The sequence below is a fragment of the Mandrillus leucophaeus genome, unplaced genomic scaffold (assembly GCF_000951045.1).
Source record: "Mandrillus leucophaeus isolate KB7577 unplaced genomic scaffold, Mleu.le_1.0 Scaffold258, whole genome shotgun sequence".
Taxonomy (NCBI): Eukaryota; Metazoa; Chordata; class Mammalia; order Primates; family Cercopithecidae; genus Mandrillus; species Mandrillus leucophaeus.
This window is the reverse complement of record NW_012102676.1, coordinates 2,388,897-2,413,659: the sequence shown is the minus strand read 5'-3', so window position 1 is coordinate 2,413,659 and position 24,763 is coordinate 2,388,897. Positions and strand designations below refer to the sequence as shown.

General features: G+C 34.7%; 1 protein-coding gene across 1 annotated transcript in view; it reads right to left on the bottom strand.

Moving 5' to 3' along the window:
• DGKB (diacylglycerol kinase, beta 90kDa) overlaps nucleotides 1-24,763 on the bottom strand; it is a 773,008-nt gene that overhangs the window by 702,074 nt on the left and 46,171 nt on the right. The window contains exon 2 of the mRNA XM_011983975.1: nucleotides 2,192-2,448. Within this exon, the coding sequence (XP_011839365.1) occupies nucleotides 2,192-2,261 (70 nt within the window). The 5' untranslated portion in view covers nucleotides 2,262-2,448. The remainder of the gene's footprint in view (nucleotides 1-2,191; nucleotides 2,449-24,763) is intronic.

Below are 24,763 nucleotides of genomic sequence, written 5' to 3'. Positions count from 1 at the left end.
CTTTCCTATCTCCAGTGGAATTGTAAAACCCAATATAACCTTAAAGTCTGCTTGTATCACATACAATATTCTGGCTAGACATAGAATTATTTTTCTATTAGTTTCTAGCCTTCTTTAAACTGTAAATTCCTTGAAAGGAGGACACATATTTCGTCATATTTGCATCTTCTGTAGCACCAAGCAGGAAACTCACTCTAAAGAAGATGCTCAGAAATATTTACTTCATGATTGGGTTACCACAGCAGCAAAGCGCAGAGCATATGGAAATTTGAAATCATAGGCAAATCAATTTTTAACCAATTTAGAAAGTATTGAGTATAAGACTGCAAGTGAAAAAGAAGAATTAGGCCATTCTGAACTAAATTTTCTTTATTCTTATTCTTCTTCTTCTTTTTTTTTTTTTTTCTGGCAGGTTCTGGCTTTGTCAGCCATGGTAGAGTGCAGTGGCACAATGACTTACTGAAGCCTCAACCTCCTGGGCTCAAGCAATCCTCTCACCTCAGCCTCCCAAGTAGCTGGGATTACATCTGCATGTCACCACGCTGGGCTAATTTTTTTTTTTTCCACAGAGACAGGGTCTCACTGTTTTGCCCAGTCTAGTCATGAACTACTGAACTCAAGCAATCCTTCTGCCTATGCCTCCCAAACCTAAATGTAAATATTCATATGATAAATGCATATATTGTACATTCAGAGGCCCTAAACAGTTTTGAGTGTGAGAACCATATGTTGATGTCAAAATTTCCAAATATCATATATTTTGTAATCATAGTTTTATTATTATTGACTCAGTCAATAGTCATAGGCATTTTCCTAAAAGTTTTTTAAAATGCCCATGAAATCATAGATTTTGAACTTCCTTACAAATACCCAGCAGCATTCTCATACCCTCATTCAATCCACAGATTAGGAAGGTTCTAGAATACCCTTGAAACTAGTCTTTTCAGATAATATACATGAAGCATTTATTAGTGTTCCCAGCTCATCATATGTACTCTATATATAAAGTGAGTGATAGTATTCACCATTACCATCAAATCTATCTTCATGTTCTAAGTCCCAATATGTGTTTAACCCCTTTCTCTGCTTCTACTTTATAATATCATTCAACTCATTCCTGATACACATCTCTTATATCCCACAACATCTTTCTGCACAAGTAGCCCAGATGCTTTAATTTTTACCTCTTTCACTATCATGTGCTGTTTGGTTCTTTTTCTCCTTTCCACTACTTTCATTTTATTCTCCCTGTCACCATGTTATTCTTTCTGTTCTTACTATTCTTACTGCATTCTCTATATATTGCTTTTTCTGTACTCATCATTTTCCAAGCCTTTTGGTGTTCGCTATTAATCAGTTGCTTCTTTTCCTCTCTTCAACACATGAATCAACTGCTGTTCATATTTATAGTTGAAAGTCACTTTATGAAATAGATGTATTCCTGATCATCTAGAGTAAAAAAAAAATTCTTATAAATAAAATCTTACTCTACATATGCAAAGAAATAATATTAAAAAATAAAACTTACAGTGAAGTGAATGATCATAGCCTATCACTTGTATCAATGCACACACTAAAAAAGTTGTGTTGCCCTAACTTGAGGTCCTGACACCTCTTTCTTTTACAAACTCTGATTCTAATTCCATAATGTATCTATGACTCCCTACTGCCTACTCTCTTTTGAAATGCTAGGTTATCAAACAGAAACAGACACACACACACACACACACACACACACACACTCCTCCCTTTTCCCTCCCTCTTGATATCTATGAGTCAGACCATACTGTCTCAAGAACAGCATTGCTTTTCTCTTCCCTTTTTCCTTCCTTCTCACTCTCTGCTCCCTGTTTGTCCTTCTCCCTGTCTGTTACAGTATTACCACTCTCCATTTTGCCAGGCTGTCTCATCCTCTGCTTTATTTCTATTACAGCTAGAGTGTTTTCCAAGCCTAATTTTGCATCTAACATTTTAGTTCCTTTCCTGCAAGATGTAATACTTGATTTAATTTATCTTTTCCTTTCTCTCATGTCAGAAAGGTAGTCTCAAGTCAACCTGACTTGTAAACACAAAAGGCAGACCTGGATCTATCCCCATGATGAACGGGATCTATGATCCGTTCTTATAAATAAATGATACTTTGTCTAGCACAAATGTCAAATAATCTCATAATTTCAATAGGAATACTTACACTCAGCATATTTCTGAAGTTGGGAAAATTCCGAAGGGCTGAGGTGGGCCCATTTTTCCTGGTTTGTCATGGTGGTGGTGAGAAGCTCTGTTACATACCAGGTGAAAGATTCTTTATTCAGCTGCTGCACAGAGATCTATGCTTCAAAGATTCCACATGGCGTGTTTCATGATAAAATATCTCAGGCTTTCAAAATATGCAATCTGTCCACATGAAACTGCTTTGGATGTTTGTAATTTCAATAATGTGTTAAAGAACTGCAAAAAAAAAAAAAAAAAAGATTAACATGATTGCACAAAGGAAAAAAAATGTCAAGGTACAGAATGTTAAATATTTTTTAAATCATATAAATTAAGAGTACAAATTGTGAAGAGAATCTTATAAAGTACATTTTCATAAATGTAAATTTTTATGTCCAGTTTTACAAATTCCACATTCCAAGAGTAGACAGTGGTATCATTTTTATCAGTCTGTACCAATTTTTAAATATGTAAACATTACATATAAAATCTAGACCTAAATTATCCAAGGAGGCTAAAATAAGCTCTCTAGCTCCCTATGCATATGATTTGCTAGTTTACAGTATAGACTGCCAATAATTGCTTGGAATGTTCATCAGCACTAGTATATATATTTCCAATCATATGAATTAATTTTGGAGAAGTCATATAATTTTTTTTCTAGCAATGAAATAAAGTTTTAGTTTTATGATTTAAAAAATATCCAAAAGATTGGTCAACTAAAGCAACTCTAAATGTCTGAAAGACTTGTGTAATGACAGTAGATGATTCTATTGTGAATCACGCTTTAAAATAAATCTCTAGGTTGTCATGGACCTACATTTACTGGCTATATCTGTAAAGGCAAACAAAATGAAAAACCATCTGGTTTCAACATTTTTATCAGAGACTATAATCAATTGCTCAATAATCAGCCAGATTGGCACTGTATTCCTTACAGAAAATGAAGTATTTCATAAGAATTATTTGTAAAATTGTAATCATTGCAAGGTTTATTTATGTCATTACATATGGCATTACTTAAAGTCACCGTACTTCTACGGACAAGACTCATTTGGTCTTAGTACCTTGCCTTTCTTCAACATCTCTTTACTGTCTTCCAATATCAACCCCAGGACCTCACTGTCAAATCCTGTCATCCTTGCCTTTAAAAATTGTTCTTTTTGGTCTCGTGGGGGTCACATCCCTGCTCTGTTTTACAATATGGTAGTTTACTATACAATGGGGAAGACGATGATATTGATGTGTTCACAGAGGCCAAATTGCTGGATATCTTTTCTCTTTTCTCTCCCAGGGGCAACCATGGGTTTGGGGATGCAATACAAGTAAAAGAGAATGGGGATATGCAATGACAATTGTGGACATCTTCCACCCAGTTTCCTTCTGCTGATTTCATCTTTCACACTAATTTCATCCTAACTCTCTGTCTCTCTCCGGTTACAGGCAGTTTTGGTGGGACTGTGAAATGATGTGTTCTGTCCTCTAACCAAAGGGAGACAGATGATTCTGTCACATTTGCACATTACACCCTGTCTTCCAGGGCTTTAAATGTTGAGTGGAGTGATTCAAGGACAGGGTGAAAACAGCTGTACCTAAATCATAACAGAAATAATTGGATACTCATTCCTGTCTAAACCTGACTCTCCAGCTATCTTGTCACTTCCAGGAGCTTGTGATATTCTTTTAATAAAGGATTAAGGCCAGGCAGGTGGCTAATGCCTATAATCCCAGCACACTGGGAGGCTGAGGCAGGGGGATGGAATGAGCCCAGGTGTTTGAGACCAGCCTCAACAACATAATGAGACCCCATTCTCTACAAAAAAATTTTTTAAAAAAATTAGTTGGATGTAGTGGTGCACATCTGTGGTCTCAGCTACTCCAGGGGAATAGTGGGGGAGCTGAGGTGGGAGAATCACTGGAGCCCAGGAGGTTGAGACTGCAGTGACCTGTGATCATGCTGCTGTACTCCAGCATGGGCAACAGAGCAAGGCGCTGTCACAAAAAAAAAAAAAAAAAAAAAGGATTAAATGTATACATATACCAAGACATCACACTGTACCCTATAAATATATACAATTATTGTTAGTTAAATGTTAATAACTTTTTTTTTAAAGTCAAGGATTAAGTGAGACAGAGTAAGTTTTTAATTGCCAACAATGCAAAAATTTTAACTGGTGATAACAACAGTTTGTTTATTCAAATATTTGTTGAGCCTTGCTCTCTGCCAGAAAGCTTTCTAGGCAATGAAGATAGAGCAAAGATCAAAACATATAAAAGATGAAAATAATGTTACTCCACAATGTGTCAGCTTTATTGAGAACTTACAGTTAGCAAAAGGCACTCTCCTAATCACATTACTGTGTTAGGTCATTCAATCTTCAGAAAGCAACTCTGTGAGGTAGGTGCTAATAGTCTCCCCTTTTGACAAATGGAGAAAGTGACACTGGTGACTGAATCTGGTAGGTGTAGCACAGACTGTTCCAAGCCCACCCAGTATCCATTCTCTTTTGCATACTTGGTACAAGAAAGATGGTGAAAATAAATCTGTTTAAATGACTGAATTCCCCAGGTTCCTTACATGAAGAAGTGGCCAATAAGATGTAAGTAGATGTTGGTGAAACATATAGAAAAGTTCTGTTAGAGGAAATAGTTGCTGGCAAGTGCCCTTTAAAGCAACCTTTTATTCTTTTCCTCCACCTTACTACCTGAAATGGTGACATATTGGCTGCAAATCCAGAAGTTTCTTGTACTAAATAGATAACTTTAATATGGAAGCTATATATTAAGGATAGGAGGCCCACATAAACTAGACAGTGGTAAGCAAATAACTAATTAGGGAGTAAATTTGGTCCACCACCTGTTTTTGTAAGTATAGGTGATTGGAGCACATATCCATAAGAGAAACCAGCAATAGGTTGTTTTTGAAGGGATTTCAATACTAAATAAAGAGGCTTGGGCATTATCCTCAGGGGAAATAAGATACAACAAAAGGACTACAAAAAAACCCACAAACCTGATCACTCTTACGTTTCTGAAATGTCAGTATTTTCAATGAGTTCCTTTCTCTCTCACTTGCATTGTTGTGATAGCTTCTTAACTCACTCCCTGAAGTCTCTCCCTTTCTTAACATGGCCATTTCCCAAACCCCCTTGGAGTCCTTGGATGGTCATGAACTAGGATGATTCCTGAGGCCTGTCTGACAAATTACCAATAACAAGTTAATTAATAAATTATAATTGTAATAATTGTCTTAATTATATCTTTCCACCTGGAAACCTGCTCTGAAATTTATTAAAATCATCCAGCTGGGCACAGTGGCTCAAGCCTGTAATCCCAGCACTTTGGGAGGCCAAGGCAGGTGAATCACTTGAGCTCAGGAGTTCTAGACCAGCCTGGGCAACATGGAGAAACCCTGTCTCTACCAAAAATACAAAAATTAGCTGGGCATGGTAGCATGTGCCTGTAGTCCCAGCTACTCAGGAGGCTGAGGTGGGAGGATTGCATGGGCCCAGGAGGTAGAGGTTGCAGTGAGCTTTGATTGCACCACTGTACTCTATCCTCAGTGACAGAGCAAGGCCTTGTATCAAAAAAAAAAAAAAAAAAAACAAAGAAAAGGAAGGAAGATAAATATCCCCCAGTTCATTAAGTTCATTATGAGAAATTTAAATTTAAAATGACTGGTGAACTGTCATCCTTAGATCTGTACAGGAATGCTAACTATGTATCAAGGCTCACTTGGTTATTTAATTTTAAATTGTACAGTCATACAGACCATCCCTTCATTCATTTTTTTATTTGTTTTGAATATAATATTTTAACATCAAATACTTCACTTATGTATATTATTTAACATTTGTCTCCACACACTACAATTAGGGGAAATGTAAGGTGTTTTGAGCCTTGATGGAATTTCACAAAAAGTTCAAAGCAACTAAAAGTATTAGGTTTGCACTTGATTTTCATCCAAACTGTATGTTAGATTCTGCATCACCATCCTGTTCTATACTACATGATGTAAGCCCCATGGAGGGCAGGGATTGTTATTCATTTATTCACTGCTGTTTTCCCAGTGCTTAGAAGAGTGCTTGGTATATAGTCTCAGGTCAATAAATATTTCTTGAATGAATTCACTTATTTCCTTTTTGTTCATAAAAAAAAGGTTGAGTGGAAGAATTAATTAGAAGGAGGCCCTGAGGTTGAGAAAGAGAAAATAGTGCATAAAGGAGACAAGAACAGAAGTCACTCTGGGCTTCAATTTTCCTAGGGACTACATCCATTTTCTTCAACTAAACGGGCATTTTAAAAAAAAAAAAGTGCACTTTCAGGGTACAAAGCTTTTAGAGTTGAAAATGGATGGCATTATTTCACATTTTGTGAATTTTTTTTAACTAACTCCATATAAATATGCATCATTCCCAAGGGATGCCCTGTGATGTCAGCTAACCAATTTACCATAACAACACTTACACATGACCACCAAGTATATTTTTAAATTATTTATCAATATCTAACAAAAATACTACTTAACTTTCTTTCATTTAGCATGACCTGGTCAACTTAGGTCTTCACTTTTTGTAACAAGAAAAGCTTCTCTGGATTGATCTACTCTATTTGCATTTTGACATGTGATATTTACAAAATAATGGTATCTCTGAGGGGCTCACAGTAAATTTACTTTGGCTGTTGGATTTTGTTTATTCCAATACCAAAATGCTTTGAATAAATCCTCTCTTTCTCACCTTTCTTCTAGTGTAAGCCATTGATTTCTCATATTTCTCATAGTTCTAACCCTCATCATGTGATGTAACATATAGCTAAATAGTAAAAATAAGGGTGGGGTACAAGTGAAGAATTTTTTCTTAGTCAAATCTTTTTACTATTTGAATTGGCATACACAAACCTATGAAAAGATAAATGTTTCATGTATAATTTTAAATACAGAGGCACAGCTATATCTCATGCCTCAGAAGGTAATGAAAATGATGGCAGCACATTCTTACCGTCTCCGCCTCTTCATAAATGGGTAGAAAGAATGTGACAATATTCAGCTGAGATTCCCTATGGTGCATTCACAAATCTCCTCTTCCCCTGCAGAATTCTTTCTTTAGGTACATAAAATGAGCGTCAGGAGGGATGTACTTTGCTGGCTTTTAGCAAGCAGTCTAATTCTGGCTTTCCCTTCTAGTCAGTGGATGTGCCACTTTGCTTAGTTTGTAGCAGGAGATAATTGCGTTGGAAGAGTTGAAAAAGACTCTTTGAGCCATTGTACCTGGGCTAAAACACAATCCCTATAATTAGGGGAGAAATCAACCTCCTCATGAAGAAGCCATTAAGCAATATCTAGATGAGTCAATCTGTTGGGTTGGATGCATTATCTGTGAGTCACATCAAGTGTAAATTTATAAGTAATTATTAGAAGTCAGTATGCCATGACTTCAATCATTGAAGAGAAGTTAATAAACATTAAGACACACTAGGTCAGATGCAGTAGCTCATGCCTGTAATCCCAGCACTTTAGGAGGCGGAGGCAGGTGGATCATGAGGTCAGGAGATCGAGACCATCCTGGCTAACACAGTGAAACCCTGTCTCTACTAAAAATACAAAAAAATTAGCCGGGCGTGGTGGCAGGCATCTGTAGTCCCGACTACTCTCTACTCACTACTAGGGAGGCTGAGGCAGAAGAATGGCAAAACTGGGAGGCGGCGCTTGCAGTGAAAAAAAAAAAAAAGACACACTGAAGAATATATGTATACTGGGTCTCAAGGGTCATAAACTCCAAACTATAAGATTTCCAACAGAAAAAAAAAAAAAAAAAATCCTAGGGATGGGAAAGGATGTAGAGCCAAAATAAAAACTATAGAATTGCTGAAGAAAAAGTAGGATGAAATTACCTGGAATATAAATTCTATAGGTTGGTTTATAATTGCTTGTTCATTTAACCATAAAAAGAAGTCTAAATTTGAGACCCAATGAATGGGATGCAAGCCATCATGCCAGATCCCGGGGACGTAGTGTTATGCTAAACAGATATGATACCTGAGCTATTAAATCGTGTTTAGTGGGAAAGAGCTACAATAACTAAACCAACTACGCCCATAAATAAATGCAAACTGTGATAACTTATATGAAAAAAAGGCAACAAAGTCTATAACACAACAGCAACTCCTTATTTCTTTTAAGAGATTCAGAGAGAGATTCAGAGAGCAAGGTTTATTTAAACTAACTGATAAAAGTTAAATAATTGTAAACTTGAATGAAGATTAAAAACATTCTGAGCAGAAACTTAGAAGTAAAGAAAACAAAACTACAAATATTATAAGATCTCTAAAGAAGTCAGTTATGACTGGATCCTGGTAAGCAAGAAGTAGAGGAGAACACAATTAGGCCAAAAAAATTAAAAAGAGCTACATAAGTGAGATTATTAGAGGCCATGTTAAGGACAGTACAATTTGTCATAAGTAAATTATGAAACCATTGAAACATTTTTGTGCAGATTAACAGGATTGATTTATATTTTAAGAAATCCACTTTAATCAATGGATATGAATAGGACAAGAATGGAAGAGGGAAGACCAATTAAGAGGCTCTTCCAATATTGTGTGAGAGCTCGTGGCTTTAGGGAATGGCAATAAAGATCAAGGTTAAAAACTGAACTCAAGACGTGTTTTTGAAGTAGGACTTGATAATGAATAGGATAAGTTCTGTGCAGAAAGAGGGGATCAAGAGTGACTCCTGTATTTTGGCTTGAGTGCTGGAAATGGAAAGGTAGAATTTAAACAATTTCCAAATACTAGAATAGAACCAGGATTGATGAGAACAGAAAAATCACTATATTGTTTTGGGATGTATTGAAGTTGAGATGATTATCATATATCTGAATTGAATGTACTAGTAGATTTTGAGTTAAGCTTAGGCTAAGATAAGAGATAGGTAAAATATTATGAGTTTCCTGTATAGATGATATTTCAGGAATTGGGAATGGCTGTTCTCCTGATGTGGTGACAAAGAAGCTATGCCCCTAAGCTCTGCTTCAAGATAGAACTTGTCATTCAGGGCAAAGACTGCAATTAGCAGTCTGTACTTCTGACAGCCTATACTTCTTCTTGTCTTCAGAAGTCAACTTAGGTTTTGAACTGAGGTCACGTTTTTCCCAGACAAGAATCAATAACAAAAAGATGATGGATGTACTAGGGCCATGATATTTCTGTCCAATGGAGACCCCTTAAATGGTCCATTTTTGTTCCAGAGCTCCCCAGTGGGCTGGTTGAGAATTTATCAGTCTGCACTGGGGTCTGAGGCTATTTCTGACCAATCCTGCATATCCCCTTCTCTTTTCACAAGCATCAGTTTTGTATTACAATCTGAAAGCTTTCCTTGCCCAACTCTGCTTGTTTTTTCCCCCTTTTTATGTTTCATAGGAATAGTTATCTAATATGTGTTTGCATCCCTATCTCCATCTTGGTATTTGTTTCCTAGTGAAGAATCCCACATGTCAGGATCCCAGTAGGAAACAGATGGCACACTTAAAATTGATAATTAAGAGTTTAATGAAAAGATTAGTTAGGAAATGTGGACAGGTAAGGAAAGTTATTAGAGACTAATGCAGTATCCTAAACTAGCAATAGTAGGAAACTTATTGAACCTCCTGAAGGGACTAAGGATGTTTTAGCTAACGAACTCCAGAGTAGCTGTACATAGAGGGTCATTTGATAGGAGGAGCTATGATTTGAATATTTGTCCCCCTCATTGATATTGAAATTTAATTGCCATTGTAACAATATTAACAAGTTGGACCTTTGAGGGGTATTTAGGCCAGGAAGATTCCACCCTTCTAGATGGGACTAATGACATTATAAAAGGGCAAGTTCAGCCTCCTTTGCCCCTTTGCCCTTCCATCTTTCAGCATGTGACGATGCAGCAAGAAGGCCCTCACCAGATGCTGGCACTTAGATCTTGGATTTCCCAGCCTCCAGAACTGTTATAAAATAAATTTGTGCTTATTATAAATTACACAGTTTCAGGAATTCTGTTAAGAGCAGCACAAAATGGACTGAGACAGGAGTCATTTCATCAGGACACATTTCTTTTTGGAGTGTCCTAGCTGGGCATGAGGTGGAGTAACAAATTCCCTAATGTTATCCTTCTCCTAATTTCCATTCTCCTCCAGTGCCTCACACTGACCAAACCTCACCATAAGCCAAGGACACAGACCACCACTGATGAGTCTCACCAATTTCAAACAATCTCTTGAGGCACAGAGCCTCAAGACAAGGATAATGGAGGATCTAAAGGGGAAAAATATACACTGTCCATCACATCTGGGGCAAGAGTGTAGTGGAAGAAAGGCACACAGAACAAAACTCTGAGGAGACGAGTTCTTTTATTTAGAGATTAGAGGTGAAAAAAGTCCTCCCCCACTTTATCCTACCCCTGCCCGTCCCCTAAAAGCAACTGAAAGAATATGATGTCAAAAAAGACAACAGAAGGGAATGAAAAGAATCCACCAAGGAGAGACTAGAAGACACTTTTCAAAAGTTTCTGAGCAACTAAATGACAATTGAAGCATCCATAGGCAATATGGTGGCCACTGGCAACTTTATAGCAATAGCAATTTCTTTGAAGTTGGGCACGTTAGATAGTAAAGGTGGCATGGTGAAACTGAGTATAGGAAATGAAGACTGACTCATCAACCCTTGGAGAGTGTGATTGTGAGAAGTAGAGAGAGAGAAGTAGCTATCCAGAGAAAAAATGTGAAATCAAGAAACTTTTTTTTCTTGTAGAAATTACTGGAATCAATTTTAAAGTTAATGAGAAGAGTTTATTAGTGAGACTGATTCAAACTTCAGGAAAGAGAAGCTGAGTAGTGTTTTAAACTACTTAGAAAAGAGGGGGAGGTAAGTCCCGGAAAGTCTGTGAGGGCCAAAATTAATCTTAAGGATGGATACAGATGAGTAGTTTTGTGGACTTAGTGTTTAGGAAATGGAGGATGTCCGGTTGATTATTTCTGTTTTCTCAATGATGTATAAGGCTTAGTGATGAACTGAGAGTTGACTTAGGAGGAAATGATGGGGGAAGAGGGAAGTAACAGTGTGAAGACACAAAAAAATTACATAAAAATGTGGTGAAGTGATCTCACTAAAGGCATGAGGTAAAAACAGCAGACAGAGTTAAAAGTCAATGCATATTGTTATTCATTAACTGAGAACTATAACTATCAGCTTGTTGTAGTTCAATTTATAACAATTTTAAACAATTTTAATGATTAATTTATAGATGAAGGAATCTAAAGGACAAATAATCATATTCTTACACATTTGAGTCAAATAGACCTGCATCCTCATTCAATTTCTGAGCTATGTGTCTTCACTGTGTAGTGAATCATTAAATCTGAGCCTCATTTTCCTTTCTCATGAAAAGTAGATAATACCACCCACTTCACAGAGCATTAGCATTTAAAGAAATAGCACGTGCACAATACTAACTAACAAGAGATTCTCAATAATAGTTATTTTCTCTTTGCTTTTACACGTAGAATTGCTTTTATTAGTAGAATTGAAAGTGGACATATATACAGTACATATACGAGGAAAAAAGACTGGAAATCTAAACTCTTTTAGAGGAGTATGTGGGTGGCTTAATATAAAATTCATAATTTTGTTAATTTTGGACTCTGCTGACACAAAAAATCTAAAATAAAATTTCAAGGGAAATCTTCGGTGATGCAAAAGAGGAAAATATAGCAAGCTTTGTATTGTGTATGTTTTTAAAGTTAAGATTTTGAATTTGGTTTATTATTTTATTCTTAAAATTATTTCCAGTGAATTTTCTATTCTCTTGCTTTTCACATATGATTTTAAAACATCTTTTAGAATTGAGACTGGCAGGTTAGGTGAAAATAAGGATAGATTCTACCCATAGGGATAGAATATTTCTTAATATGAAATAATGTAAAATGCTATGATAGATCCTATTTTTCAAGAACGATGATACAATATCTTTCATCTCACATGGTCTTCAGGAACACTATTGTACTTCTTCAGCAGGTGGTGTCTATGGCTTCTCCCCTTGCACTTGCGAATACCTTTATGACTTTCTGAAGCTAAAACTTATAGCAGAAGTGATGCTATATGACATCTGTATATACATCATAAATTGTCACACACTTCAGCCTTTCTTTCTTGGGATACTTGTTCTTGGAAGCTTGCCAACATATCCTAAGAATGCTCAAAGTAGCTCATGTGAAGAGATCACTTGAAGAAGCCACGTATAAGTATACCAGGCAACAGCCCAGCTGAAGTCCCAGTTGACAAGCCAGCTTCCACCCCCAAATATGAGTAAAGGTGCCTTCAGATGCTTGCAGCCCAAGCTGTCTGCCTAGTAGCCCCATTCTCCAACCTTGAAGTTTTCTCAGCTGAGCTACCAGGATACCAAAGAACAGAAACAAGCCAATTCTACTATGCCCATTCTGAATTCCTGGCCTACCAAATCTATAAACACAGTAAAACAATTATTTTACAGCACTTATTATTGGTAGTTGGTTATGCAATATTAACTAGAACAAGTTACTTCAGGCAACGTTTGACACATATAAAATGAAATTAAAATACTGTTACTATTCCAGTTATTATTATGATATTTTAGCATGCCCTGAAAGAAATAGGTATGTGTGTATGTTTAACTCTTAATTTATTAAGTTATTATTGTTACCATTTTTACATTTTAGCATATACTGAAAGAAGTGTGTGTTCCTGTGTGTGTATTTAATTTAATTTATCATTCTTACATTATATAGCCAGGTGCATATTATTTATCAATTCTCATCTCCCTCTGAAGTGAAGAATAAGGGCTTTGGGAGTTGGACATAAATATTTAATCTGAGTTTTCTTCTTGCTTTGGACTTTACAGAGAGGAATAGCTGAAATAGTGAAAGTCAAAACATAAAAAACAGAAATCAAGCATAGTACATTAGAAAAAGAAAAAGGTTCTAACCCCAGAAAGAGAGAAGATTCATTTTGTAGGATATGTTTTGTTATTTCTGTTATATTTGTTTGTGTCTTTCATAAAGATGTTTCATAAACATGAGCCCAAATGAAGAGGAAAAAAAATGACTGTGAATAAAGTATAACTCTTTCCTTCCCCACCAGGATAGAATACCAATTAAGGAAGAACACAGTTGAATGGCTTCCTCAATCTGTCTGACCTGGGGCTTTTTCAACAGAAACAGATATTTCCTAGAATGTTGATTATTGCAAGTTGATAAATTTATCTTTATTTTCCATCCCCAGCTTAAGAAAACAGAAGCTTACTAAAAATAATTTTCCAATGGAAAACTACTTTCCCAAGGAAACTATGATATAATACGTATTCTGACTTTGTATTGAATTAGGAATTCATGTGCTAACCAATTATACAAATTTTTCTATTAATTAAAAAATAATAAATTTAGTAATGAGCACTTCCTGGAAACTGATGATTGCTGGCAAGGAACTAATATCTTTCAAACCTTTAATCCCTGGAAAATAATCTACTCTAATGCTGTTATTCAACCTCAAGACAGAGTACAAAATTGCCTAAGGAAAATCACTATTGAAGTACGTGAGGGACATTTTTATCAAATGATATTTGATGTTTGCACTGAGAAACAAATAATGCTTATAGTAAATCACAGTACAAAAACAGAGAAATGGAGTCAATTTACACAGGCATAGATGTCACCAATAGAAAAATACATATTTTGACTGTATATGGTTTTATTTTCTTCTAAAACCATTGCCTTAAACCTTTCATGTGCATACTGGTTCACCAAATACACCACTAAGAAACATTTACAATATCATTTTCTCACTTATTTTCTGTATTGTTACTAGTACTAAAATCTATAATATTGCCTTTTTCTGCTTGATAGAATATTAAGCGTGCTTTGATTTTTAAAAAAAATATACATGACTAGGAATGTTTAAACCATAAATTGCAAACACTTTGAGAAGTGAGTTTCAGAAATTTTTGAAGTATAATTATTCTTTAAAGTTTATCGGGGCTGGGGGCAGTGGCTCGGGCCCATAAACCCAGCACTTTGGGAGGCCGAGGTGTGTGGATCACGAGGTCAGATCAAGACCATCCTGGCTAACATGGTGAAACCCCGTCTCTACTAAAAATGCAAAAAAAAAAAAAAAAAAAAGAAAAATTATCATAAAATGGTAATTGGTAGAAACTTCTCATGACATTCTATTAGCAAAATATATTTTGCTTTTATCCCTCTGGTCATTGAATTACTTCACACCTTTATCACATCTTGCCTGACTCATTAGCAGTAAGCTCCCTTTATTTCATTATCTGCAGCAAAATCAAAGTACCGTTTCTAAAAGTCTATCTGCATATGATTTCCTCATCTGGCATCTTTTAATAGTTTTATGTTACCTATAGGATTATATGCAATTTGCAAACTTAAACATATGTAATTTAGCCATACACTCTGAACTGGTTAGCATGTGACATTTCAGTAAGGTAACTCTGGAGCTTAATCTGCCTAAAACTGTCACTTTGATATTTAAATTCTTTATACCTCATTCTCATGGTGAGCAAAAGGATAATACAAATGATCTCAGGAGGACTAAATCTGTTGTGTAAGCCACTTAGTGCCTGCCACAATGTTTATTATAGTAGATCAGCGGCCCCCAACCTTTTTGGCACCAGGGACTGGTTTCATGAAAGACGATTTTTCCATGGACGGTGAGTGGAGGCAGGTGGTTATGGAGTGGGGGAGATGGTTTGGGGATGAAACTGTTCCACCTCAGATCATCAGGCATTAGATACTCATAAGGAGTACATAACCTAGATCCCTCACATACCCAGTTCACAATAGGGTTTGTGCTCCTATGATAATCTAATGAGGCTGCTGATCCAACAGGAGGCGGAGCTCAGGCGGTAATGCTTCTTGGCCCACTGCTCACCTCCAGCTGTGCGGCCCAGTTCCTAACAGGCCACAGACCAGTAATGGTATGTGGCCCAGGGATTGGGGACCCCTGTAGTAGGGACAGAACTGAAAGAGGGGTTGTTAGTACAAGCCATGATTTTCTTTTTAATCTATAGAAGTTTATCCACAGAATTACAAAATAACTGATTGATTAATAAAATTGGTCTACTCTGTGTTACTTGGCCAAGATGAAGGGAAAAAGACATGTAATAGCTCTTAAAACCAAAGAATGATTTTAAAAAATGAACAAATTCTGAAATGGAATAATTGCATGATGAGATGTAATGCATTCAAGGGAACCCAAGAGACACCCTTCAGATGAACAGAAACTCTAAAAAACTGAACTGTATTATAAAGGTTCTAATGTAGGTTTCTAAAAAAAGCTACTAGAAATAAATTACTCCTTTGTAAGACAAATTCAAGGTGTGAAATGAGGTTGTAATATTTTAAATTAGGTCTATCTCAAAAAAAGATTGGTGAACAGCAGCAGCTGTTTGGAGATCAGCAGAGAAATAGCATGCCTCAGCCTCTCCTGGTTAGAATGAACTAAATTTAGCAACACTTGGAAATCCAGGGAGAGCCTAAATCACACCGTGACATTGACTTCCAACTAACAGATTCCTTCTTCAAGGTTCCTTCAGAAACAGAATATATATCCCTTCTACTTAGGTATATCGTTTTAATCTTGAGGCATTTATTATAAATATGTGCTATATATAACAGTAGGACATACTAGAAAAAAAGATATAGAACTGAAAATTTCATTACATAAATCTATATTTCCATTGACCAACAGACATAGCTGACCTCCAACCCAAATAAGCACACATGCATGCACACAGGCACATACAAACACACACCCACACGCAATACATACATACCCCCATGCATATGCACACATTTTGTGAGATGCTGATTCAGCATTTTGCCTTCCTAGGTTATAGGTAAGCTCTTTAAGGAAAGTCTCAGTTATTGCTTAACTTACCAAAAGATTCTTTGGATTATAATGTTTTTGGAAAGCCCAGATTCTTTTCATATTTAATTTCTTGTCCTCATTTTTATTCCTAAATATTAACACCTTATTTGATGTGTATTAGATATGACTTTTGATATAACTTCCATTCTATTTCTGTGAAGAGCAATTCATAAATGCCTTTAAAAAATATTTATCCTGAGTAATATATCATAAATAATAGAAACATAAAACTTTAACATACAGTATGTAGGACACACTATATTAAAATATTATTACTTTTCTAATAATACTAGTAGTATTTAGTCACAATATAGTAACTTAGATAATGTGTATATATATATATACACACACACACACAAATACTAATAATTAACATATTCCTAAACCTCTACAGTGCACTTGAATTTTTGAAGCACATATGCCTATCAAGTTTAATGACAGATAAAATCAGATCTGAAAGTCAGATATAAGTCTAATGGCATTAAGAATACTTTTCATAAGGAATCCATAAGTGAATCACTTTCAACTTATGAATGTTTCCTTATTAGTCTCCTGAGGCTTATTTCTAAGAGTTGTAAAATTCCAGATTAAAATTTGAAAACTATCTCAGTAGAACAGAAAACACAAAGATCCTGAACTTTCGTTTGAAATAAGATTCTGATTGAAATACAAAAATAAAAGTATACAATGATGATTGATGCTTTTTCAATTGGTAAGCCTACATTTTATTCCACATTCACAGAAAACTCACACCTTTTAAATTCCAGATGTTAACACTACTGTTTATTATTTCTATGCTTCCTTTATTCTTTTACTGAATGTGTAATATATAAACTATCCACACTTCATAGTACCATTTTACATGTTTGAACTTTTATAAAACTTGTGTCAGATGGCCTTTTTCTGCAACTTGCATTTTTTATTCAAGTTTTTCAGATGTATTTATATTAGTCTATGTGGCTCTGGCTCATTGATGCCACTGCTGTAGAGTGAAAGTATTCATTTTGTGTGTGTGTGTGTGTGTGTGTGTGTGTGTGTGTGTGTATAATTTATTCATCTAGTATTCTATTAATGAAGATTTAGGGTTTATTTTTATTTTTTCATTATTAAAATCAATAATGCAAAAAACACACCCACACTTCTTGGACACATTGTTACGCATAGTATTACTGGGCTTTAGGGTATGCTTTATTATAGGCTGCCAAATTCCTCTCAAACTGGACTTACTTTACTCAGCTTCTTAAGTGTTTGCCCATAAATGAGTATGGGGAACACACTTTAGGGTAAGCACCCATGAGTCACCCCTAACATCATCTCCCCTACCCTTGCATGTGGGTAAAACCTGAAACATGTTCCTGACCAATAGAACATGGCAACATGAATGGGATGTCATTCCCTGCATTAGATGACATTATATGTACAACCTCAAGTGCAATCTAAATTCCTAGTCAGTTGACTTTAAGTTCATCGAAAGAAGCTTATTCTGGGTGAACTCCATCTAGTAGATGAATTTTTAAATATAAGGTCTAGTGGTCAGAGAATTGAAGCGGCAAGTAAGATCTCTCTCTCTCTCTCTCTCTGTCTCTCTCTTCCATCTGACCCCCTGCTCTGTGTGTGTGTGTGTGTGTGTGTGTGTGTGTGTGTTCTGGCACTGAAGGATTGAGCTTCTATGAATTCCACAGGTTCAAGGGAATACATTCTGTCAACAACCTGAAGGAGCCCCAAAGTGGATCTTTCTCTAGTCAGATCTTCAGATGAGAACACAGCCCACAAACACTTTGATTTCAGCCTTGTGAGATATTAAGCAGAGAATTCACCTGCACCAGGCTCAGATTCCTGATCTACAGAAACTGAAATAATAAATAGTGGATGTTTGAAGCTGCAAAATTTGTAGTAATTTGTTAAAACATAAAGTAATAGAATGGTTATGAGATGGCATCTTACTTTTGTTTTAATTTCCATATTTCAAATTCTAAAACACTAAACATATTTTATGTGCTTTTTGAAACATCAAATATTCTATATAGGGGTTATTCATATATAGCTTCTTTGATTAAAGCATTTTTCAGTTGGTGGTACTAGTTGGTGCCTTTTTTGTTAGGATTTTAAATTTTACTTTATTTAAATGCATCAATATATATTTTATAATTTATTATACACTTTTTTCACACCACATTCAGTTTTAACTATCTCAGTTAAGAAACATGAAGTCTAGAAAATATGTGTCTAATGTGAATGTATCTTTGGCCATATGGATAACTATTTACTTGACTGGTGAAACTTTATAATAAATGCTCAAAGGATAGTAGCTCTCGGCCATAATTAAAGCTTATATTCCAGTCACATATAACAGCATTTTTCATTGTAATGCAAATGGATATTCACGGCAGGAGTGAGGAATGGGTATGTGATGGTAAAACTGTTTTCCGATATTAACATTCAGCGGTTTAAAAACATACCCTGGAACCAATTTGAGGGCTTCTCTTTTGCTTTAAATTGCCACAATACAATGCTTGCCACAATGCAATGCTTCACCGGAAACAGCCAGTATTTCAACATGTTTATGTTCTTGGGTCTAATTGCCACAGTCAAATTGTCTACAGCAGATATCTATGTTCAAGAATGACCACAATTTAACTGTAGGACTTTGAAAATAAATAGTAATACACATCAAATAAAAATATGAATATACTTTTCTCTTACTCATTTTAGGATATGAATGTATTTCTTCTGAGAGAATAAAAATAGAAAATATGTACAGAAAAATATGAATATATGCAAAAGCAATGAAAGACTTTTGTAAAAGGGGACAATAACCTCCACATTTGATTAAGATATTGCCCTGTGGAGCAGAAACAAACAAGGTTTGTTAAGTGGGGTGGCAGCTTCAAAGGGTTATGCAGTAATTGCTGGGCCTGCAGAAGGTGGATTATCATTAGGTGGCAGAGCACTGTGAGGGATATTAAGTTGTCACAGTGTCAAATGGTAAGAGATCAAGGAGTAGAGGAAAAGAGAAAGATCAACCAGATCCATAGAAAGCCAAGAGATATTAGTAGGGGTTGTAGGTAATTGACCAAAAGATAGAGACAAAGTAAATCATCAAGGCAGTTGATAAAGACTAGCTAGCAAAACAGGGTACGGATATCCTAACCAAACATTTATTGAGTGACAAGTGCATGTCACTGTCATAGGTTCTGGGAAAAGTAAACATGATAAAGCAGTGCCTCAGATCTCAATAATCTCAGTCTATTAGGGAAAACAGACAAACATGTTCATGTTTATATGAGACAGCTTGATAAATAACAGAATGCTTGAGAAGCATAGAGGTGAAAGTGTAATTCTAACTAGAGTGATTAGAGAAACCTACAAAGAGGAAGTGGAATCAAAGTTTGACCTGAGATTATGTGTTGTTCACCAGGAGCAAAAGAGAGAACATGAGAGAAGGCAAATTCCAGGCAGCAGAAATGTCATGATCCGTAATCAAGAAATGATCGAGGCAGAGAGTATGCGCTGTGGGTGGATGTTGGAAATAGAAACTGAAGTCTGGGAAAAAAGTGATTTGTACCTGGACAAAAGACCTGAATATCAAGAAAAGAGGAAGGTAAAAAGGGAGGCAGAGTCAAAGTCTGAGGCTCCTTTGTCAGTCTCAGTAATGAGATTTGATTTCCCAGCAATATGTGAAAGCCACAAAATGTTATTACTTCATTAGATATATTTGTTCAGTCAGAAACAGACTATATAGGTGAGTCAGAAAGAAGATAAGTAAACGACTTCAAAAGGTGAAGCAGAGAGCTCAAGTACAGGGGAATACTGCACTCTATCTTTAGAATGTGCAAGAGTGAGAAAGAGGTAACTAGTGGGTTATAATAGATATACAAGCAATGGTATAAAAGAAAAAGCTGAGAATGGGAGAAAATACACATTTTCAGGGTTTTTGTTTTCTTTGTTGTCATTGGAATTCACAAATTTTCTTTTCCATTCTCTATCCAACCCACTGAAAGCAACTACATTATCTTGATGCAACATTTACTTTGGAATTTTAATTATGAAATTTACATGTTTTTTAATAAATATTTTCCTATCTCCCCTTACCTCCTTCCCTGACTAAATGCAAATACCTGAAATGCATAACTGTGCATCTCACAATAGCTTGTGTTAAAACCAATGATCCCATCTGTGTAATAACATCACTTTATAATACACAACATGGGCAGTTGAATGGACATAGCACCAACTTTTCCCAAAGTTGTACCCAAAGCCCAGAAATAAAAAGTTAGGCAATATGACCCAGAAAGTTTTCTTCTTAAGAAATAAGAAGCAATTTGATGATACCTACTTACTGATTTTTCACTGTTGAAAACAAAATGACATAAAGAAAACAGTTTCATTAAGCACTGAAATAATGGAAAATTCAGCTCTGCATTTTCATACTTACGTGATATACTCTAACAACAATATGCCAACTATTTTCTTTGTTAAATACTGCCTTTGACTAAAAAGGACAGCATAACGTATACTTAAAATATCATTTTAGAAATTGTGAAATTTCAGAGCATAAATCACTTAAAAATATTTTAGATTTCAAATCTTTAAATAAGTAAGCATTTTCTTACAAAAATTTCTTTCATTCTTTCTAATTTATCACCTGCCTTGTAACATAAGTGTTTCTTAGACCAAATTTGAATTTTGATGACAATTTCATACATTCATATATGTCTCCCATTGTTTATTTCTTTTGTATGTATGCTTGATGCCTAATAAATTAATATTCAGGAAATTATTTCATGAAGGGCAGACAAAATCCAAGATAAGTAGGTAAGGAAGAGAGGATTTTAAAAATGGTATTTTACTATAATTTTCCAAAGACATATGTTCCATTCTTTTTTTGTCACCTCTTATAAATGAGTAATACGTAAATCTTAAGATTTCAGTGGCTGAATATTTATCTAGAGAAAAATTTTAATTAGATGATTTTTACTGTTAGCTATTTATTGATTTTGGAGTTTCAAAGCACACAGTTATACTATGTTTAGAGGATTGCAAGAACAACCTCCTTGGCTTGAGACTTTTCCCTATGGCATTAAGTTGTTCATGTATATTTTCAGGGGATCTTTGAACAACCTGATTTTATGTGCAAAACTGTATGAATATGTGTGCATACCTTGAAAATTTATAGATTTTGCAACATTTTCTTAGGAAAATACAATTATAAATATTAAGATAATAGATTTTTCTGAGAATTAAAAAAGACACAGTGTATGTCCTTCATAAACACTGCATGCCACATTATATCCCTGGCAATTAGTTGGTATTAATAATCACTTTCTTAGCAGAGATGTAAGAGGTCAATATAGGGAGAATTCAGACTCAGAATGCAAAACCTGAGTGATTTTCACACAATCTCTTTGTATTTCCAGGTATCTGGCATATGTGCATAATAAATTCTAGACCACTGAAATTCTCTGACCACCATACTTCTTATATAAATCATACTGTTTGTATATTTTATATTCTCCAACCATAAGGCATCCAATAAGATGTACAAAACTATTTCTGCTCAGTTATATGTTCAAAAAGAAAATACCGGTACTACAGAGATTTTTTTTAAGTATAAAAACGAATTAAAATATTTGACTTTCAATATAATCCATATTTAAGAAATTTCTGATATGGCTACAAATAAAAACCAAAAAAAAAAAGCAATAAACTTTCAAATATAGTAAACATAGCTGATCTTTTTTTTCATTATTTAAACATTTCACTTGTGAAATATATTTTACATATAGGAAATGTATAAAATTATATAAAAAGTTGGAAGAAAAATAATAAAATACCCTCCCTTGTACCTGCTGCTCGGTTTATGAAATAGAACATTACCAGCACATTAGAGACCTGTTTGCCTGTCTCTTAGAGCACTCCCTTTCACACGGTTTCTCATTATGTTTTTATGGTTATCTATATAGTTTTACCACCTATTATGGCCTTGCCTGTTTTGACCTTTACAGTGATGAAATCATACTCTATTTATTTGTCTGTGCTTCATTCATTTCCTCAGTATTATGTTTTTTGAGATTCATCTACATTGAGGCATAGAACTGAATTCCTTCATTTTCACTGCTGTGACAATTCCATTGTCTGAATGCACCTTAATTATTCTCTTCTACTGTTGAAGGACATTTGAGCTGCTTGCAAGATTTGTTCTTATGGAAATGCTCTTAGGAAAATTCTTCTACCTGTAAGGTGATGCGTCACCATTTTCCAAAGAGTGTTTCTCATTTATATGACCATCAGCACTTACCACTGATCCACATTATAACCAATACTTGATAATATCTGACTTCTTATATTTAGTCGACACGATACATATGAGATGATATTGTGATTTTAAATTTTTGCTTCCTTAGCTATTGAACTTGATAATCTTATTTTCTTTCCCCTCAGCTTCACTGAGGTAAAATTGACAAATACAAATTGTGTATACATAAGGCATACAAGGAGGTGATTTGATATGTGTGCACATAGTGAAATGATGACCACAATCGAATTAACACACTCATCACCAGACATAGTTACCACTGTGTGTATGTATGTGTATGTACATGATGAGGACACTTAATGTTACCCTCTTATCAAATTTCAAGTAAATAATCCAGTGTTCTTAACTATAATCACCATGCTGTACATTACAACAGCTGCTAACGATTTTTAAGTGTTCTCTATAACCTAAGTATATTTTTTAGAATTTACGTGTATTTAGTGGTTATAACAACTTTCTGGGTGAGGTATTATAATATTATTTTCATATTACAGATAAGAAAACTGACATGAAGAGTTTAAATTGTGTGCCAAAAGTCACACAGTTAATAAGCAATGAAACCAGAATTCAAACTCTTAGAGTTCAATAAAGGAGTCTCAACTCTTAGCCAACTGTAATTACACTACACTCTGTTGCCTCCCTTATACACGGACTAAATGCTTTTTGCTTGTATTTAAAAGTACAGAATTCAAAGAGAAAAAAGGCAAAAGAAAAGAATCAAGAACCCCTATAACTTCTCTGTGCAAATTGTTCACTGTTTTTTAACATATATTGCAACTTTACATCTTCATTCAACGTTCAATTATTTTGGATATTTGTGTTTTCTCTCAGCCACTTTAATTCTACTATGTTAAACATATTATACAGCCACAAAATTTAGTATACTAACCTTTGATTTTTTTTCTATGCTTTTGCTCTGAAATGATTATTTTAAATGACTTTTGACAGAGCTCATTTTACATTAGATACTGTAAGAGGTCACAATAGGAACACTTGTATAAAAAGTCAGGAAATGTAGATTTGGTTTTGGTGGAGGGCTCAAATTAAATGCTTGATATTATTTTTAATAATATTATTTTTAATTTATTTTTATGTGGTAGTTTAAAACCCCAAACCATTTTAATAGTATCACCTTCCATTTTAGAGATGTTGTGAAACTTTTTATATTTATTAAGCATTTGTAATTGTGTGTGTGTGAGTTTGTGTGTGAATTGCCTCTTCAAAGTTTTGAATTTTTTCTACCAATTTTCTTAATATGGTAGTTTATGTTAGGTACTAACCATCTGTGTCTTTTAGGTTTTATAAATATTTTTGTCATTTAGATTTAAAAAGTATTAGTTGTATTTTTAAACTATGTTCAAGAAAGTAATAATATTTATATTAAAAATTAAATAATTTAGAATTAACTATAAAACTAAAATTTCCCAATACACTATTTGGAAAATTTTTTGTTTATATTAATTCTAAACCACATCACTTTAATATAGGAGAAAGTAGAAAATCACTGTAAACACAATAGAGATGGGCATATACTACATATTTATATTGGTACCTAAATTAAAATGCTATGATATGAATTAAAATATAGTTTAAAGTTATTAACTTGTAATTCACAAATAATAATAGTGTATATTTATGGGATATGATGAAATGTTTTGATCTACTTATACATTATAGAAAGATTCAATCAAGCTAATTAACACATCCATCACCTCATCAACTTTTCACTTTTTTTGTGGTAAGAATGACTTTGGGGCAGTATATGTTAAATTTAAAAAAAAATCTTAACTTAAAAATGGAGGCCGGGTGTGGTTCACGTCTCTAATCCTGGCACTTTGGGAGGCTAAGGAGGGCAGATCATGTGAGGTTGGGAGTTCGAGCCAGCCTGACCAACATGAAGAAACCCCGTCTCTACTAAAACTACAAAATTAGCCAGGCATGGTGGCACATGCCTGTAATCCCAGCTACTAGGGAGGCTGAGGGAGGAGATCCCTTGAACCCAGGAGGTGGAGGTTGTGATCATCCAAGATCACACCACTTCACTCCAGCCTGGGCAATAGGAGCAAAACTCTGTCTCAGAAAAAAAAAAAAAAAAAAAAGACATTGGAAAATTGAAATTATTTGAAAATTTATAACCAATTGTATTTGTTGTTTTATAATTATAGTATTTTTATTTCACATAATAGTTTTGTACAGTTGTTTCTGTGTTTTCCTAGTTGTGTTTAAATCATTTAAATAGCAGAATCTATGTCAAATATTCACTAAAAAACAATAACAACAAACATA